This window comes from Ictalurus furcatus, chromosome 13 (assembly GCF_023375685.1).
Source record: "Ictalurus furcatus strain D&B chromosome 13, Billie_1.0, whole genome shotgun sequence".
NCBI lineage: Eukaryota > Metazoa > Chordata > Actinopteri > Siluriformes > Ictaluridae > Ictalurus > Ictalurus furcatus.
In genome coordinates, this window is record NC_071267.1 from 20,154,156 (window position 1) to 20,173,800 (window position 19,645).

General features: G+C 38.6%; 2 protein-coding genes and 1 non-coding gene across 6 annotated transcripts in view; 2 read left to right on the forward strand and 1 right to left on the reverse strand.

Moving 5' to 3' along the window:
* Positions 1-7,879, forward strand: part of mta3 (metastasis associated 1 family, member 3) — a 28,833-nt gene extending 20,954 nt beyond the window's left edge. Inside the window, exons 15-20 of one of the 4 annotated variants that reach the window (XM_053639516.1) lie at positions 2,600-2,692; positions 2,786-2,965; positions 3,071-3,102; positions 4,018-4,142; positions 5,282-5,309; positions 7,712-7,873. In XM_053639516.1, coding sequence (XP_053495491.1) covers positions 2,600-2,692; positions 2,786-2,965; positions 3,071-3,102; positions 4,018-4,142; positions 5,282-5,309; positions 7,712-7,759 — 506 coding nt within the window. In that variant the 3' untranslated portion in view covers positions 7,760-7,873. Of the gene's footprint in view, positions 1-2,599; positions 2,693-2,785; positions 2,966-3,070; positions 3,103-4,017; positions 4,143-5,281; positions 5,729-7,711 lie in introns of those variants that run through there. The other 3 variants (XM_053639513.1, XM_053639514.1, XM_053639515.1) reach the window with 3 other exon arrangements.
* Positions 7,880-9,162: 1,283 nt separating this feature from the next.
* hcar1-4 (hydroxycarboxylic acid receptor 1-4) lies at positions 9,163-15,630 on the reverse strand. The gene is made up of 2 exons (XM_053639518.1): positions 15,140-15,630; positions 9,163-11,470 (listed from the first exon to the last, which is right to left on the reverse strand). The coding sequence occupies exon 2, from the start codon at positions 11,424-11,426 to the stop codon at positions 10,452-10,454; it is 975 nt and encodes a 324-aa protein (XP_053495493.1). The 5' UTR covers positions 11,427-11,470; positions 15,140-15,630; the 3' UTR covers positions 9,163-10,451.
* Positions 15,631-17,614: 1,984 nt separating this feature from the next.
* On the forward strand, positions 17,615-17,708 carry trnai-uau (transfer RNA isoleucine (anticodon UAU)). The gene is made up of 2 exons: positions 17,615-17,652; positions 17,673-17,708. It is a non-coding gene; the product is annotated as a tRNA-Ile (tRNA).
* The last annotated feature ends 1,937 nt before the right edge of the window (positions 17,709-19,645 follow it).

A 19,645-nucleotide genomic window follows, 5' to 3' on the forward strand; every position in this document is an offset into this window, starting at 1 on the left:
TATGAAAACTTCATTCTTAGTCATGAAATCTTAGCCTTATAGGGCTGTAAAGTCACCTAATTCCAGCCTGAAATGATTTGATGTAGTTAAATGATGGTCAGGGAACGATTGTGGCTTATCGGGATCATTTTCTTCAGGTGCCATTTAATCTAAAAAATATATTGTTCACTAGAACAGCATCTCATTTGTATGGCTGTTCTTTGCATCATCTGTGGATGATGGGACAGCTCAAGCAATAGCCCTAAGAAATGAGTTTGTAGTGGTTGGAGAAATAATCAACACTAAAATCATTCATCCTCGAGAAATGAGAAACATACAGTATAAAAGCTGAGCTGCTCAAATGACTTTTATGTAGCAAACGACTCGCGTAAAGAAGAAGCCATTGACAAGCTGTTGAAGCCTTATACGCCTTTGTAATTGGATCTTAAATCATGTCATTACTTCAGTGGTTTGGCTGAAAAGTGAAAATTGTGTGACTACAACTCTATGTGGTTGGAAAACGCAATTCAGAGAAAGCTAAAACTCTTTTAGATCAAAATATGTTTTTTGAAAATCGGAGTCTTTAGCAAAGTGAGCTTCACTGTGTGGAAATGGTTTGGAATATTTGGCTCTAGGAACAATTGTAGACTTCTGCTGCTTTATTTATAGTTCCTTAGATGAGCAAATAAAAGCAAGGAACAGGTTTATGATGGTGGTGGTGAACATTGATTTGGACATTGAAGCTCCTGGCAGTGACTTGTCAATATAGTTCATTAGATTTCAGGCAAGACTCGATGGGCATTTGGGCCTCTGGTAAATTTCTGAAACCTGAAATAATTTTTTTTACGTGATGTTGAAAAGAACATTGAGGAGCAATTATTAATAGCAATTTTATAATGCACTTCCACTGGGGGAGTGTCAAATAGTCAAGGAAGCAAATTGCTATGTAAATGTTGGCCTTTAACTAAATAAACATTTACTTGGTTAATTAGACTGTGCATAATACCGATTTATCTATTCATTTCATATGCACAATCAGCTGCTGATATTATTGAAATCCATCATTTCATATAACCAGCTTTTGAAAATATGTTCCAAGTTAGAAGGATGATTTGCTGACATCCATTTTTTTTGTTGTTTCTGTGGGAATACTGAAGTCCTGACAGCCACTTTTTATCCATTCAATTTTTACAGTATGTACAGCCTATCATTTAAATCCATAATCCCTCATCTCTCCTCTGCATCTCACCTCAGCTTAAGTTGCTCCTACCACTTTCTTTCATTCTGTGCTTTCATTCCACTCTTTTCTCCACCCACCCTAGAAGTGTGTTTATGTCGCACCCATAAGAAGATCCTGTGGCATCTCTGTGCTATAAGGCATGGTGACCCTCGGGGCATGCTCTTTGATTTGTTTCCTTCCTTTCTATCATATCTTTGTTTTCCTGGTGTAAATGTCCTGTGGGCAATCAAAAAAAATACAAAAATAAAACCATGGCTGAAACCATTCTTTCTGAGTCCTTGTAGTTTCATGTGTCTTGTGTAACTGTCCATCACTGTGCCACACTCACACTTGATATTCTGAGTGGAGCGGCAGTTGTATGAAGTTCACTTCCACTGACAGCATGAGCTCTGATCCATTAGCTCCTGTCATTCTGCTCTGTCCATGCCCTCATCAAGCGTGTTTTGTCTTTCTTTTTTATGGCGTGTGAATGCGAATGTACATACACCCATTTTCCTTCATATTTGATTTCCTCTAGCCAAGCACATACGTTGGCTATTTGTATTCTTTTGCATACCAATCAGCATGCTGCCTGTGAAAATATAACAGTCCTGCTAATATATGAGTTTTGCCAGAGTTCTTTTTGTTTAAGGGTTAAGTGGTGCTTTAGCTCTAAAGTGAATGCATGTAACCGTTTAACATCAGTACCTACTCGGGTATCACATAATATCCACTAAATGTAGTGTACAAGAATCACTTGAATCTAAAAGGACAGTTTGGACAAATGAGGGAAAAAGCTGTTAAAGCCTGACGAGAAATTACCAGCTTCAAAGATAATATAGCATTATTCAATTGGTTAATGAGTACATCAGCATGTACCTTACAAGGTTCTCTCCAGCGCTGAAAGATCTCTGATGAGATTGCCTTTTCTTTGCTCAATGCAGTTCTTACCTCTGCAGTCAGCTCAGTGACGTGTGATCCAGTTAGATGCATTGTTAGAGAGGGAATGGCACGAGTACATTTCAGAGCATCTTAAAGACAGGCCTCCGTTTGCCAAGGCAACAGAATTGCTTGTCTCAGAAATCTTGAACCAGCATTCCTGAAGATTTTAATGAATTTTATAGTGAGCTGAAGTTGTTTAGACAGGGGATTTAATGAGAGCATTATGGTCAGATCCATGTGGTAGAGTTCAGGGAGAACAAAAATATGGCTTTTGCCAGAAGAAACGACTGCAGCACAACTGATTTGCCTTTGAATTTCCCTTTGCCTGGTTCATCGTGCAAAGTGTCTATCAAAGAGGGTGGTGATTCACAGCGACATGACGAGTCTCTCTCTTGCTTGCTGCGACATATTGACTTCGTCCTGTTCTCTGTGTGTCCAATGCTGCCGTTTGATGTGTAGACATGATTCGAGTGGCAGAAGGCACGGCAGGGCGATCCACCAAGCCCAAACCTTCCCAGAGGAGCACGCTAACCAGTGTCCTGCAGTACCTTGGTGAGTCACACCAGGGCTTTATTGCTGCTGGCTTGATTTTCTGGCAGGGAAGATGGGAGCAACACTGACTGGGATTGTGCTGTGTTGTTTCAGAGTCGCGTCCAGCGCCCCATGTCCAGCGCTCTCATCGTACGCCTGGCCTGCAGGTCCAACCACCACGCCGGCTTCTTTCCTCCCTGCCAAGCCACGGTCCTCTCGGCATGCTGGGAAAACGCAGTTACCACCATAGCAGCAGGATGGACCCTGAAAGAAGAGCAAACGCACCAGGACAAGGTGCTGATGCCAAACTCATATGCACAAACATTTCAGTATTATCTATTCAATATAACCATGTATATTTAATATAAACACACACATTTATGTTTGCTTTTATTACAGAAAATCAGAGTCACATCGTGGGTCCCATTCTGGTGAGTAAACCTTACTGCACTATTCTCACTTGTGTTGGAGTGTTGTTGGATGGATATTAAAGACAAGAAGATCCTGCTTAACAGTACAATATATAGTTTAAACAAGGAACCATGAAAGGGGAAGATCTTTACCTCACCATACAAATATATCAGGTGTGAAGCCAGTGGCCACATCTTTCTCCAGCATTACAGTTTAACAGCCTCGATTGTTCATTACTGCAGGTCGGCATGTCAGCACATTTTACCGGTCATTACTTCCTGGTTTACATATTCAAATGGTTTCATTTCCAATGTTTTTAGTTATATTTCTGTCCTCTGTGTTTGTTCCTAATCCTGCAGCTATAGACACTGCTTATTCGTAGCTAATCCTGTTTTTCATCCACACCTTGAAATCGAACATTTACGCCGAGTTCTCAGTTTACTAGTTACTGCATTGCCACAATATAAATTGTAGAATTTTGGTTAAAAAATTCAAGCTACTTTTTAGCACTGTAAAATGAGATAATTTAAATCATGAATTGGTATGAGTAAACATAAACAGTCTAAATACCAGCACCGTTAGTTTCGTTTTTATTCATTGGCTTACGCTTCAAGTGCACCTAACTTGAATAAAGCAATTTAAAGAGAGTTTAAAAGACCTTTCTGGGACACCTGATTGATATTTGTCCTTATTTAAACATTATTCTGTACCCTTTTGATTTGTCTGTGGCACTAACAGTAATAAAACAAAAGCAGATCCATGTTTTTACTTGCAGTGCAGATTGGTAGACAGTGTGTGTACAGTTAATTGGGTACTTTGACATAGTTGCTGCCTCGAGTTTCAGTTAACAGCTACTTCTTCATTTTTTGTCGTTACCGTCATGTTTGCACACCATCGTGCTCATCTTTCACCTCTAACACTTCCCTGTCTCTCAGCAGCACAATGGACGGAGCAGCGGCAACCCCAGCTTACGAGCCAGCAACATGATAATGCGCAAGAGGCGGCCCAACTGGATCGATGCGCCAGATGACAGCTTTTTCCTTGTTTCCCGAGAAACCAGGTACGCCTAACCAATGTGAAACATTGTCTTCTCTTTGTGTGCCTTTTGATGTGGATACTGAGCTATAAGTTACATAATATTTTTTTTTGCTGTAAAATAATAAACCACTGATACCAGCTAGTATATCCAGAGGCTTACCTCAGAACATGACACCCTTTTAGAAAAAAAATAAAAGAAGTGTAACACACATCATGTCAAAGAGTGGCAGAATGCTCAGTTTGCTCTTTGATTAGCACCTTTGGGGATTATTGATTGACTTGGCATGAAATCTCTCATTTATTTTCCCACATAGTCATGCAGCCATCAGTTAATAACCAGTGACAAATCCAAATGGCAGGAGCTGCACATGTGTAATTATAGGATTGGTCACACTCAGAACCAAGAAGGTTTAACTTCAAGTTGGTCAAACTGGAAATCAATAACAATGCAGATATGGTTGTTGGCTTTATTTGACTAGTGGGATTGTGGTGGTAGCCTGGGACGAATACAATGCTCATTTATCTGTAATGTCTCAACAGGAAGGACTCCACAGGTAACCTGCAAGTGAGCATAAGTTCATACCAAGAAAAATACCCCCTCCCCCCTCTCCCCCCCCCCAATAAACATTGCACACAAACGTCTTAAAAAGGAAAATGCAGTTATTAATTATAAGCAGAAAAATGACTGAATCCACCCTTCCCCAGTATTCCAACTTTGGTGTCAAATCTTTAACATGTAGATCAGTTGTACTTGTTGTTCATTCATTAATTTTTAGTCAACAGACACCGAGGTATAAACGTCTCCAGAATTAAGTAGCTCATTTCATACCAAATATGTTCTGTAGCAACAAATGTCTCTTCTGAATCCTAATGATCATTTCTCAGTCTGCAATAATTTGATCTAGAGTACTCTATCTGCCTAGATGTGTGCTCAGCTTCTGGGTGATTATTAAAAAGGTCTGAAATGATACTTTTTTTTTTATTTGGGAACAAACCTAGAAATGAATAAGGCAGCAAAATGAATCCTGAGTTGGAAAGTCTGTTTTGGGGGGGAGGGGGATGCACTAGAGGAGCAGGAAGACTATTTTATGCCCAAATACATCGTGGGTCACAGTGTGTTTGTGACTTCCAATGATTGACTGGAGGCTTGTCTCATTTCAGTGCTGTAGCTGTTAGACATCTGCTCATGGTAAGACCTTGGCCCATTACTGCATCCACACCAACACATGCACAAACACACACATACACACACACAGAGACTGGGGCTGCATTAGATTACATGTATGTGCAATACAAACAATTATGCTAGACATTTTTAGATGATTACACTTTGAATGGACTCAGCATAGACAAGACGGAGTGGTTACTTTTCCTGCGTAGTGTCTGCTGTTACTGAGGTTAACTTTGGATTGAGTTGCCTATTTATTAATTACTTTAAGCAGAGTGGCTCAAAAAGTTGTGTCATGCTAACATATTGATAGTACTTTTTAATGACGTGGTCCCAAGTTCAGTTTGGAATAGGGAGGAAGCTGGAGGAAAATGCTTCTCCATTAGGGCCCTGTCTGGATGAGCCATGACCGGCATGTCTGTGCTCGCTGGAACGGATGCCAGGCTAAATTTAGAGCCCTTGCTCTGAAAGATTAGCCTGTAACTGGCTTCAGAGAGGCTGAGACAAATGAGGGTCGCTCTGAGGCTGGGCCTGGCACTCATGTTTTACATCATCATACAGTGATCAGGAAATGAAGCTTGTGGTATCGCTCTTGCAATGTTTCTTGCATGTAGAACATGTTCAAAGGAAACAAAGTGTGTGTTATTGAAGATGTTTAGGTCTTGTGTTTTTGTGAGTAGGTATTTTTCCTGATCTTTCCACATGTAGCCACTCCATGGTTGAAATCGACTGTCTTCAGAACACAATAGTGACATCTAGATTTTTTTTTTTGTTCCACAGGACGGCTGTTTAAAATTACAAATGCACATGCATGCATTTGCATTAATTCAAGTGCTCACTAACCCACTTAGCTCATCTTATATTTTTCTCATGGATTTGTGGTTAGGAGCCCAGATCATGGTTTCTTCATTAGACACAATCAGAGGCAAACGTGCCGATAAGCCTCATGGGACCCTGGGGGTACGTCCATTACCCTGATTATCGCAGTTATACTCTCAATGTTATATCAAATTATATTCATATAATCAGTCCTCGTTGACTCGTATTACAAAGCTTAATGCTCTTGATCACTTAGGAAGGCAGTGCTTTCAGAGCAGCATTACTCTCACAAATTAACTGGTACACAGTCTTCTGTTTACCTGAGGGGGAAAGTCACATTAATTCCATTACTAAACCATGATAGTGTCAGAGTATATAATATAACCTGTTTCACAATGATTGGAGAAAAAAAAAAAAAACAACAGTTTTTGTGTATTTGTATACATTTTATCTATCTACTATTATCATGTTCCTGGAACTGCAGGATAGTGTATATGTGTGTATGGTGTGTGCATGTGCATATGTTACAGTCCCTGTTTCCTCTGGAATAGAGCGGTCTTTCTCTCAAGGGAGAGAATTAGCATCCAGTTGGTAATGATGTTTTCTGTGGTTTAGACAAACACAAATGCCCCACGTCATGATAACACAATGGCAACATTAGCTTGCAGTAATACAATAACAGCATGCCAGTTCCACTAAGAAAGATTTATATGTTTTTCTACTGAGCCGCCACTAGTGTTCAGGAATATTTAGTTACTCCATTAGTCAGCAACAAATCATATGTTTTCCTCAAAAGCGAAACAATAGATTATATAGCTTTCAACAGCCGCTACATCAAACTATTGTTTGCGATTGGAAAATGGAATTATGATAACGATGGTGTTTTAAGATTGCGAATTGTTGATCTGTTATGTAACCAGATCCTTCCTGCATGTCTTCTAGGTTCCTATATGAAAGAGGAAATGTGTAATAATGCTTTCTCTATGGAAATGCTGAGGTGACATGGTGTTTTTTTATTAAGATGTGGATACGAATTACAATCACAAGGAGATCTATTTCATGGTCACGACTTAGCTCTTGGTAACTATTGTATTTTAAAATGAATGAGAGAGGGAAATCGATTGAATTAGACCAGTGTGGCCACAGGAACCTAATCTGATAATATTACACTTTACTTCAATCTTGGAATGATGTATAAAAGACATATTGGAGTTACTGGTCACTTGTGACCTGTATATACAATTAGCCCATGAATTCTCAATGCGAATAGGTTTATTTTTGTTATATAAATAATTAAATGGAGGACACACATTAAATATGACAGATTAACTCATGGGCTCAATTACACAATTCATGGCCACAATTTATGATGCTGAAACACTTCAAACTATTAACTTGTGGCTGCAATATATTCATTTGTGGTCACGCACCATTAAAAAAAAACACCATGTCAACTCAGAGGCTCCATATTTCTCTGTATTGTCTGAAATACTATTGCTTTTGCTGTAGCATCATTTTTATACCTCAGTCTTCAACCACAGCCTTGGACCCAATAATGTTGCAGGAGTGAACAGTCATCATGTTCTCTTGTGTTGTGGTCACAGGAAAGCCCGGAGACTGCTCACTCGTTCCCAGTTAAGAAGAGCCTGTAGGCAGCCATGTGAGCAGATTAATTTGCGCAGGGTCCCCCAAGGGCCAGCGCAGGGACCCATCCTCGCGCCCCCTCACCCTAGTCTACGGATGCGAGGTCCCATTGTGATCCACGACTGACCCTCATCTGTGCCGTTTCACCTGCCTGCTTCTTCTCTTTCTGTTTGACTCCTGCCCCTAATCACACAACACAGAAGCCACACACCGCAGCTCCACTCTCTCTCTGGAAGTACAGAAAATTCAGTGCATTCATAGTTAACTAACACCATGCACTATGCCATATAAACAAGCACTTACAGTAACTCTAAGTCTCAGTTAAGCTTCTCTAAATTCTCAACTGACCGTCTTTGTTAATCTAATACTTTGTGGATGTATGGATCGAGTCATCACGGTCCTGTAAGTCAGCGGTCAGATGAAATGACATTATAATGTACAAAGCCTTTCTTTCTCATGCTGAAGACTCTTGAAAGACTCTTACTCTAAAGTATTTGTGTGCTATTTTGTTTGTAATTTCATTTAGCACTACATTGCTGTCCTTTGTTTCTCTTACCTTCTGTGAGTATTATGACTACAGGTTCTTGAGCTGTTTTAAACTATGTTTGAACAGAAGTAAAGGTTTGACGTGTTGGACATTACTGGAAGGCAGAATTATGTAAATAGCATGGGACCTGGATACAAGGTGCAGCTTTATCCTCCAGTCTTATCTGTTGGAGAAGCCACCAATTTGATACACTTCATTATGATCTTGTTTTGTATTTCAGACAGTGTAATGTGTTTCTGATTGAGGTTCATGTTACTCTTGATGACTACTATACTGATTCAGGAGCACTGATTGGCAAGGATGATCTGACATTTTGCTAAAATTATGAGGCACACTGAGTATATGACATTTTCCATATGCCAGAAAAATGACTGTTCTTTTGATCTAAGTCCATAAAGTTTTGAGTGCCCTTTCAGAAATAATGAAAGAAAAAAAAAGGTGTTGAGAACTTTAAAAAGAACTTGAATTTAGCAATTTGTCCACAGATGGTTATTTGGTTATTTTTCCTTCATATCTCCATACAAATCTGACGTTTCAGATCTGACAAAAAAATAAACAAAATAATGCAGAATGGGAGTTACCATAATGCAAATTCAGGCTGTTTATACTGCATGTGACAGTCATAATGATCAGCAACTTACTTTTTTTAATGCTTCATATATTGTGTTGTGTTTACTTGTATGTCATGTGTTAAGTGAAACATGCAGAATAAAATTTGAAAAAAGATTGTATATAATTGCACTAATTTCTAGTTAGTTTTTAAAGGCTTTCAGCCTTTCAAATCCAAATATCTCAATGTGATAACAGTGTCTTTCTTTCTTCTTCTTCTTCTTCTTATTTTTTTTTGTTAGAATCATTACAGTCACACTGTCTTTTAGGTATCATAACTGGTTGTATAAATATTTTACACTGACAAACTGAAAGCATAAAGTCGATTTATTTTGTTTAAGCTTGGATGCAATAGAAATATGAGAATGTAAATCCTTAACATTTAGTCTATAAGTATATACACAGAAACTATCGATCCTGAGGGAAATTATAGTATTACAGTAGAAAGAGTTGTGTTCACACAAAACATATTCAGCTTATATTCAAAACACAAAAAATCTACAAAAATAGATATTTACACATGAATAATTTCAGGTGAGCATCTTATGACATCTTTACTAAATAATAGCAACATAGATAAATAAAGAATACAAATAAAACCACAGTAAATTAGACAGTGAAATATACAATCATGTGAAAAAATAAGTACACCACATGGAAATTTATTTATTTTTACATATTTGGACAAGGAAAAATTTGATCCTCTTTGAAACAGTGCCTATTAATAAAGTTAATACACTCTATCAAATGCCATAAAAGTTACATTTTCTTGTCCAAATATAATTAAAAAAAAAAGCCAACAATTTCCATGGGGTTTACTTATTTTTTCACACAACTCTATGTTATACCACATGTGGTAACTGCACTTTTTTTTGCATTGGTGGCACCAGTTGTAATTTAACCAACATGCAAAGGGAATCACTTCTTGCCCTGAAATATGACGTGAAATAAAAGGTGTATCTCAATGGTTGCACTAAAAGCTCAGTGGCAAAAAGGTTAAAGGTAAAATCTGATTAAACCTGGTGTGCATCCATCCATCCATCCATTTTCTATACCGCTTATCCTTCCTCTGGTGTGCAGGGGAGTGTTAAATCCAAGCAGTGTACAATGCCCAAGGTAGTGCTGTCTCTCTCTTCAAAAGATAACAAATGCTATGCTAGAACAATGATTTTAATTATCACTAATTATCTATATGTAGTACCCTTTTACAAATACAGCTTTCAAGCTGTATTTTGTAGTCTAGCTCAGAACATAGATTTTATAACAACATGTAGCTCTATTACAGCGGCCTTGGCTGTATGTTATGGTCATAACTTTGTAAAAGCGCTACCTTATTGGGCTAACAAACTATATTCTTATAGAGTGGAAAAGCATGACTTAGGTCAGTCAAGCCCAGTGAAAATTGGAAAACGTTTCAGAGTGTCTGCAGCTTGCTGCATGTGTCACCTTGGTTTCAGTGCAAAATGGGCTTAAAGAGACTGTCCTGGTGATAAAGTGATATGAAGTTCTGTGGGTAGGAATGTTCCTTGGTAACGGTGTTTTTCTCAAAATCGTCGAGGAGTTCTGGTTTCCTTAACACTTAGTCGATGCTTGGTGAGCCCTGTGGAGTTAGATGCTCCTTTTAGAATGTCTCGGTAGAATGCGTTTGATAAAGTGTACAGAATCGGGTCCAGGGCACTGTTTGAAAACACAAGGCACAAAGAAACACTAAACACCTGACTCACAACTATGTATGAGGAGCAAGACGAGACATCTGTGAGGAAGAAAGCCACAAAGCCTGTGATGTAATTGGGTAGGAAGCAAAAGCTGAACATGATCACAACAGTCAAAAGTACGTAAATGGTCCTTTTCACTCTTCGATGCTCTCTGAGCCTCTTGTTACCATGTATGTGGTAACAGATGCGCACAGAAGAAATGGCCACTAACAGGAAAGCTATAGCAAACTCAATCATATGAAGTGAATTATGAACCCTCATGCCTGCTCCAGTGTCTGTCCATATGTCAATATTTTGGCAAAGTAACATAGATGAGTTTCCAGATGATCTCAGTAGTCGGGTCAAGAGCAGAGGAAGGCGAAGAGTCACCACAATTACCCAGATTCCACAGGCCACCATTACTGTACTCTGAATTTTCATGTGGCAGACAGGATGGTGCGGGTGAACTATCTTGTAGAAGCGATCCACTACTAAAACAGTCATGAAAGCAATGCTTGCTGACTGGTTGACTGACAGCATGAAGAAGTTGATGCGGCAAAAGGGATCCCCAAAAATCCAGCCCCCACGGAGCACACTGTCAATGCGAAAGGGAAGGGCAACAAGCAGCAGGACATCAGCAAACGCCAAGTTGAGGAGGCAAATATTGGACGAATTCCAGGGAGCTTTAAAGCCAAGGAGCCATAATGCTAGGATGTTTCCTGGCACGCCCAAAATTAAGTCCAAGATCAACATGGGAGTTAATGCAGAAGCAACAAGGCTCTGAGCTTCCACGCAAGTGCTGTTGTTGGTCATGTTGTACAGCATTCTGACTCAACACCACCTACGAAGCTCTGGGCCTGGTTCCTCACCTGTTTTGTAAGTGTAGGAAATATTAACAGATTAGCAATAATGTTTGTAATGAACCTGAATCTTACAATTACAAAAGATATAATAAATAAGCAAAAAAGTATATAAGCATATATTCTGTCAACATTATTATCTTAATTCCTAGTCTGCTGTGGGAAGTAACCAAACCAATATGGAATAGCTGGGTTATATGACAATATGATATCCATAACAAAATATATTAATGTCATGATACACTACTCTAAATATTGTGGTTATCATTAGTGGTCAATGCTTTTATAACTTTGTTGCTTACTGTAACAAATAACAGATTAGACATCTGCAGGAAATATAATTTGTACCATGCTATTATAATTACATGCTTAAGGAAACTTAAGGAAACCAAGCATGGGCAGTACTTTTCCTGTCCCAGTAAGCCTCTGCTAGCACTTGTTGAATTTCCTATTTTTGACCACTAGGTTTAATAATAATTTGGGTATGTCTTGATCAGCTTCCTAGGTCATGAATCAGTATATCGTGTACATGAGTTCGGGCACTGGTAAGAACCCTGGCTCACTATACATTGGGACACTGATAACTCAATTTCCAGCCACATGACTATATACTCGCATTGTAAAATGTCACCAAAAATGTATAACTTGAAAAATTTACATTTTATATGTCATATAAATTTGTTAGCTTAATCATATGAGTTTCTGTCATGGTACTTCAAGCAGGAATGTAGGCTAGCTAGTGGATTTTAAAAAATTATTAAACACTTAAAAGTTGTTGACTTAAGCAACCTGTATATAGAACATCAAAGTTAAAAATCACTAACGTAAGTAATCATTTGAGAGCTAAAACAACAATAACAGGCCACTTAAATTTGTAGACGAAGTTGGCTGAAAGTTTGTCCCCTATTTTTTTTCTAGATGAGAAGCTTCCGAAAATATGCTGTCATTTCCAGTAAGGGAACATAGTGAGCATTGATACTCCCTGGTATTTCCCATGCATTGTGGGATTTTTTAGGAAGCGAATGTTCCAGTGCACCGGAAGGATTTTGGATTGAGACAGCCCTTAAAATGACTGACTCCCTGATCAGTGCCCTGACTACTGAACTATTGAACTGATTGAGACACACCCTTTATAGAAGCTAAATGGGGCAGGAAGGAGAGCAAATCAACAGAACATCGGTTAATGTCTGTCAAGTAGCTTGGTCACTGATAAGTTTCAGGCATGATCTCTGTGTCTCAATGCTGAAGGTCTCTGGTTTGTGGCAGGATGTACTGGAACAGAATTGATTTCTGTTCTTGAAATGTGTTGATTTGAGCATTCCTAATCACCCTGCCTTTTGACCTCACTCTATCTCGGTTCTTCTTTTTCTTTGCCTCAGGTAGAAGAGACGTATTTAGTCCAATATCAATCGAACCTACGCCCTGTTCCAATCATTCTTTATCAATATTTCTGTGTGTGTCACATTTTTGTAAATATTTGATTACATCTTTTAATGTGACAACACTTAAGAAATGACACTTTGCTACAATGTAAAGTAGTGAGTGTACAGCTTGTATAACAGTGTAAATTTGCTGTCCCCTCAAAATAACTCAAAACACAGCCATTAATGTCTAAACTGCTGGCAACAAAAGTGAGTACACCCCTATGTGAAAATGTCCAAATTGGGCCCAAAGTGTCAATATTTTGTGTGGCCACCATTATTTTCCAGCACTGCCTTAACCCTCTTGGGCATGGAGTTCACCAGAGCTTAACAGGTTGCCACTGGAGTCCTCTTCCACTCCTCCATAACGACATCACAGAGCTGGTGGATGTTAGAGACCTTGTGCTCCTCCACCTTCTGTTTGAGGATGCCCCACAGATGCTCAATAGGGTTTAGGTCTGGAGACATGCTTGGCCAGTCCATCACCTTCACCCTCAGCTTCTTTAGCAAGGCAGTGGTCATCTTGGAGGTGTGTTTGGGGTCATTATCATGCTGCAATACATGCTGGGTTCATGCTCTGCTTCGGTATGTCACAGTACATGTTTGCATTCATGGTTCCCTCAATGAACTGTAGCTCCCCAGTGCTGGCAGCACTCATGCAGCCCCAGACCATGACAATCCCACTACCATGCTTGACTGTAGGCAAGACACACTTGTCTTTGTACTCCTCACCTGGGTGCTGCCACACACGCTTGACACCATCTGAACCAAATAAGTTTATCTTGGTCTCATCAGACCACAGGACATGGTTCCAGTAATCCATGTCCTTAGTCTGCTTGTCTTCAGCAAACTGTTTGCGGGCTTTCTTGTGCATCGTCTTTAGAAGAGGCTTCCTTCTGGGAAGACAGCCATGCAGACCAATTTGATGCAGTGTGCGGCGTATGGTCTGAGCACTGACAGGCTGATCCCACCCCTTCAACCTCTGCAGCAATGCTGGCAGCACTCCTATGTCTATTTCCCAAACACAACCTCTGGATATGACGCTGAGCACGTGCACTCAGCTTCTTTGGTCGACCATGGCGAGGCCTGTTCTGAGTGGAACCTGTCATGTTAAACCGCTGGTCTTGGCCACCGTGCTGCAGCTTAGTGTCAGGGTCTTGGCGATCTTCTTATAGCCTAGGCCATCTTTATGTAGAGTAACAATTCTTTTTTTCAGATCCTCAGAGAGTTCTTTGCCATGAGGTGCCATGTTGAACTTCCAGTGACCAGTATGAGGGCGTGTGAGAGCGATGACACCAAATTTAACACACCTGCTCCCCATTCACACCTGAGACCTTGTAACACTAACAAGTCACATGACACCGGGAAGGGAAAATGGCTAATTGGGCACAATTTGGACATTTTCCCTTAGGGGTGTACTCACTTTTGTTGCCAGCGGTTTAGACATTAATGGCTGTGTGTTGAGTTATTTTGAGGGGATAGCAAATTTACACTGTTACACAAGCTGTACACTCACTACTTTACATTGTAGTAAAGTGTCATTTCTTCAGTGTTGTCACATGAACAGATATAATCAAATATTTACAAAAATGTGAGGGGTGTACTCACTTTTGTGAGATACTATATATATATATATATACATATATATATATATATATATATATATATATATATATATACACACACACACACTATGCTTTCTATATCATTAAGCTAAGAAGCTTTCACTGAACAATGGTGTTGGTGTGACTTCTTCCTGGGCTCAGACGAGAGGAAATCAGCCAGAGCAGCTTTCAAATTTTGGTTCTGATTGGTATCAGACAAAGAAATTAACAGTCACTCCAAAGAGTTAATTAGTATTTCAACAGAATTTTAAATGTATGGAGTTGTGAATGATGACTTTATGAAAATGAACACATGTTAATATGTGAACTAATATTAGTTGAATGGCTGATATAAATGGTGGGGCTCTGTTCTTTCTGCCCCTATGGGTGAGCTGCCACTACTTTTAGTGTTGATACGAAATTATGCAATAACTTTCTTAGAAACCCTCAAATTGATGAATAGTACGCAAATTTGATGAATAAGGTTCAAAAATCGTTATTTTTGATGTGATAATTTAAACCTCTGTCATTTTAGCCTTTAGTCTACACAGATCTGAACATGACTATAAATCAAGAAAGTATTCAGACAATGTTTATCTAATTATAACTTGACTAAGTTTGTCTTCAAATACAGAAAATACAGTGAAACTCACCAACAAGCAGTTCAGCAGTAGGATAACTAATCTCTTGTACAAATTCAGACTTCACTGCTTCGAACTGACTGAGTGTCATTTCCTGTTAATCCCACCTACTGTTGAAAATTAGGAAGAACACTATATTATGAAATCCGCTTTGTGGCAATATTCTAATCTCCATACAAGGAGTTTATTTACAGAATGAACACTAGTCTGTGTTGTACTGTAAAATAAACTATATGATATATATTTATACGATTGAACGTGTTAAGTTTCAAAAGCCTTTGCTGCTTTTATTTAATTAATAAACAGTAAAATCCCTAGTGTTGAATTAACACCCAGAGTGTTTATTTATCTCCATATAAACACTGTAGAGTGTAGGCCTAAATCCAATACTCTTGATGTTAACCCTTGTGTGTCACTTAAAAAAAGTTACACATAGGTCCATAAAGGACAAAAATGTCCATGTCCAAAAACTGTCATAAAAATATTATATGGTTATTATAATATTTTTTTCCACTTTCACTGACGTCCATTTAAAAAATTTTTTTTTTATCCAGGATCAGTTCTAATCATAATTACCAAACAGTCATTAATTCTGAGAATTGTAACCCTTTAAATTCTGTTTTGTTTACTTAATGCCACAGATGTTTTTTTTTTAAATAATAATAAAAAAAAGAAAAATAGTAATTATTTTCCATATACTAAATGATAAGCAGATTTTTTTTCTTTGATTATTGCAGTCTTTGATATGTAAATGATTAACAACATTAATTTTGATGCATTCATATTTTTTTATGCAGTGTCAGATTTAAAAACCCCAAAACAAAACACTCAGGTCCATAAAGGACAAAAATGTCCATGTAAAAAAAACTGTCATAGAAATATTATATATTCATATATTTTCTCTGACTTTGATTTTTTACCAGCATCAGTTCTGATCATAATTACCAAACATTCATTCATTTTCAGAATTTTAACCCTTTAAACAGTGGTTTCTTTACATAATGCAAAACTCTTGAAAGCTCACTAACCTTCTTTGACTCATATACATGGGGTGGGATTTGTTATTTCCAGTACAATAGAATTTATTTCTTTCAAGCTGTTCACACACATAACTTTATAATGTGCGTACTTTTCAGTACACACATACAAACCACAACTCTGATATCCATACAAACACACCCACACAATTATAGCTACGTCATTTATTCAGTTGGTCTGCAGTGCTACATAATACAGCAGAATCAGAAAAAAGGCAAAGCATGTTTCTCTTTCAAATGGAACTCACCGTTGTGTGAGCTCCACGCTGTGGGAAGCGCCCTCGCGCATGACCAGTATCTGAAGCTTGTGTATTATTTATAATACACAATACCTATTTATAGGCCTGCTGTGATGAGGTGACGGACCCACTTTCTGTGCGAAGTTTCTAGGGATGGAGCACGCCAGAGCAACCCTCGAGAGGTCTGACTGTGCGCATTGTGAACGCCTTACAATTAGGCAGCTCTGCTCGCAACTCTCTCTTTTTCTGCCGGAGGGAGTTCGGTTTCAGAGACTCTCGGATCTGGGCCGTCAATCCTATCAACAATGAGTAAGATAAAGCTGGATCTCAGCATCCCCTCCAGTCTCTACAAGAAACTGGTGGGGCTTATGACAGCAGCAGCCAACGTCATACCGTTGGGCCTATTTCAGTGGTGGCTGAAAAATCTCAAACCTGTATTATTTGTAATAAGGAAGCTGGAAAATAACTCACCAGAGCAGTATGTGTTTTTGGCAGCTAGGGGCTGGATTTTTCAGCAGGGATATTTTCATTTTAATTTGTTCTACATCGCTCAAATCTGCCTGCAAAAAATAAATCAGCTGCTCTTCGTGAAACGTAATCTCACGGCACGGTAAAATTTAGGTGCGCGGCTTTTAGACACTTAGCGGTAACAGTGCTTACAATTTAACTACAACACCACGGGATCTTTAAAACAAACAAGCAACAAAACGAACACAGCAATTCATAGTATTGAGTATACAGGCTTTATGTTTTTTTTTATTATGAATTTTTAATCTGGAGGGACATCAATCAAGTTTATTGAGTCGCTACGACAGCTAAATGAAAATATATTTACTAAAACGATATACATATTTTAGGGCTGTTTGCTCAAATATTGTCATATTATTTTACACATGTAGCCTGAAACACAGCTTAACTGCTAGGTTGCAGTTTAACGACCAGTCGTGCAAATGAAAACAGCAGAGTAGGGAAAACATGGTGGGCGGTTATTATTTTTTACTAGGTTTACTAGTAAATTATACTAGCAGGCGAACAGAAACCATCTTGCTTTTTTTGTTGTTGTTGTTGTTTAATTGAACCCGAAAGCGACAATGGTGATCCGTCGAACAAACCAAGTCTTTTAAAACGGTTAATGTATGTAACTGTATAGGGACCCGATGGACGGTGTGTTGCTACGTTTGTAAGCTGTGTTCCTGAGCAGCTGTATCCGAGCTCCAGTGGCGCAATCGGTTAGCGCGCGGTACTTATAAGACAGTACGAAGCAGAGCAATGCCGAGGTTGTGAGTTCGAGCCTCACCTGGAGCAGTGTTTTGCACGCAGTTTATCGGAACGGACCTGAAGCCGCCGTGAGAGATCCTCATGAAATGCTGAAAGTAGAAAAGCAGTTCCTAAACTGTAGTATCGACATGTTGGACTTGTGTTAAATATATTGATTTTTATTCATTCGCGAGTCTGCTTTGGACGAATTAAATAAGTAACAGGCTGAAATAGATGTATTGTCATGGCTAGGTTCTTAAAAAATGATGATTATTATTATTATTTTAAAATCAGAGGCCCAGGACAGAAACTACTGTATAAAACACCCGGTTATGTGAATACTGAGTCTTTAAAAGCACATGCTCATTAGTTCACATTGGTGTTATGCCGAATGTAGCCGCTTGGGGGCAGCATGGCATTTACATTCGCCTCAATAGACGGGCCGGAAACCATTCTGAGGCCAAGCGGCAAGAGTTTATGAGTCAGTTGTAAATAATGATAATTCTAACCAGCACGTTTTCGTTTACGCTGCAGTTTATTTTACACTTGTGAAATAATTATTTATAAGCAAATTATGCCAGATGTGGACTTTGTTTACAAGAAAGTACTTTTCCAAAGTTAAAATTGTTCTGTTTTCCATACAACCAGCAAGACCAGAAGGTACTTTGAAAAAGAAATCACTAAAAACACACTCAGTGTCCGTTTATAAAGTGCATATACCTTTTATGTACACACACTGGCCATTTTATCAGGTGCTTACAATATAGTTCACTTTGGTATACAGTTCCAGTGGTGTGTAGGCCATGTGTTGTTCTGTACAATTTATCTACACTAATTATGCAACAATGGAAAGGGTCCAACGTAAGACCACTGCTAATCAGATATTATTTGGGCAATGAACCCTTCTTACTAGAGGAGAGACTGTCGATTTGACCCTCGTCCTTTCAGAGAAAGTAAAACCTGTGGAAAAGAAGTAAAGGAGTAAAACAATTAACCATCCAATGAATGTTTTATTTATTTATTTATTTATCTATCTATTTATTTATTTATTTATTTACCCGAAGACACTGCAAATGATTGTGGATATCAAGTACTTATACAGTGGCACCCAGGGGGGTCTGGTAAAAAAAAAAAAAAAAAAAAGATCTTGAAGTGCTTCAAAATGAAAAGAAATTAATATAAGCTTTCATTTTTGCCCTCCACATCAAATTCTTGAAGGTGGATTACTTTGGACTTTTGTGGAATTAATGGTCATAAGAACAACCACAGAACTGTATGAAGTGGACGTGGGGGCTGATTTCTTTCTAGCCCAGACTGTACATGGTGCAGCCTATCATTGACAGTCATGTCGGGTTATTTACACTGAGTGAAATGCACCCCAGGTTAATCTCCATTTGGGCTGATATTTTTCATTCCATGTCACTGATGTATCAGTAACACGTCATCAGCAGTGATTTCAGAAGAAGTGTGAAATACAATGTCATACTTTTATCCCCAAAGACACGATGCAGAAGGACAGATGACAAAAACGTAATTTTAGCACTTTTTAATCAGATCAAAAGGGTTACAAACTTGTATGTTAACCCTGTTTGTTATTCGGAGTAAATACGGCATGAACCAGTAGAGCATTACAGAATCTAAACACAAAAAAATTAGAAATCACAAATACAGCTGCTTTTAAGTGTATGTGTGCGCGTGTGCATGTGCGTGTGTGCGTGCGTGCGTGCGTGTGCGTGTGTGTATAATAGCTTGGCCCATATCATTCTTATTGTGCCATCCATGTAACTTCATGGTATAAAAATTACTCAACCCTAAGAGTTTTATTGTCAAGCTACTGGTAGATATTAGCTTTTAGGTCTCCCATTTAATATCACTGTTGCCTTTACTGGCAACTTAGTGGATATCAAAATAGTTTTCAGTCATTTAGATTAGAACCCGCATAGCTTATTTAGATGTTTTGACTTAACCTAACTTAACCCCATTAA

Excerpts from the sequence above, each read along its gene's own strand:
- hcar1-4 (XM_053639518.1), bottom strand. The coding sequence starts at position 11,426 with ATGCTGTACAACATGACCAACAACAGCACTTGCGTGGAAGCTCAGAGC.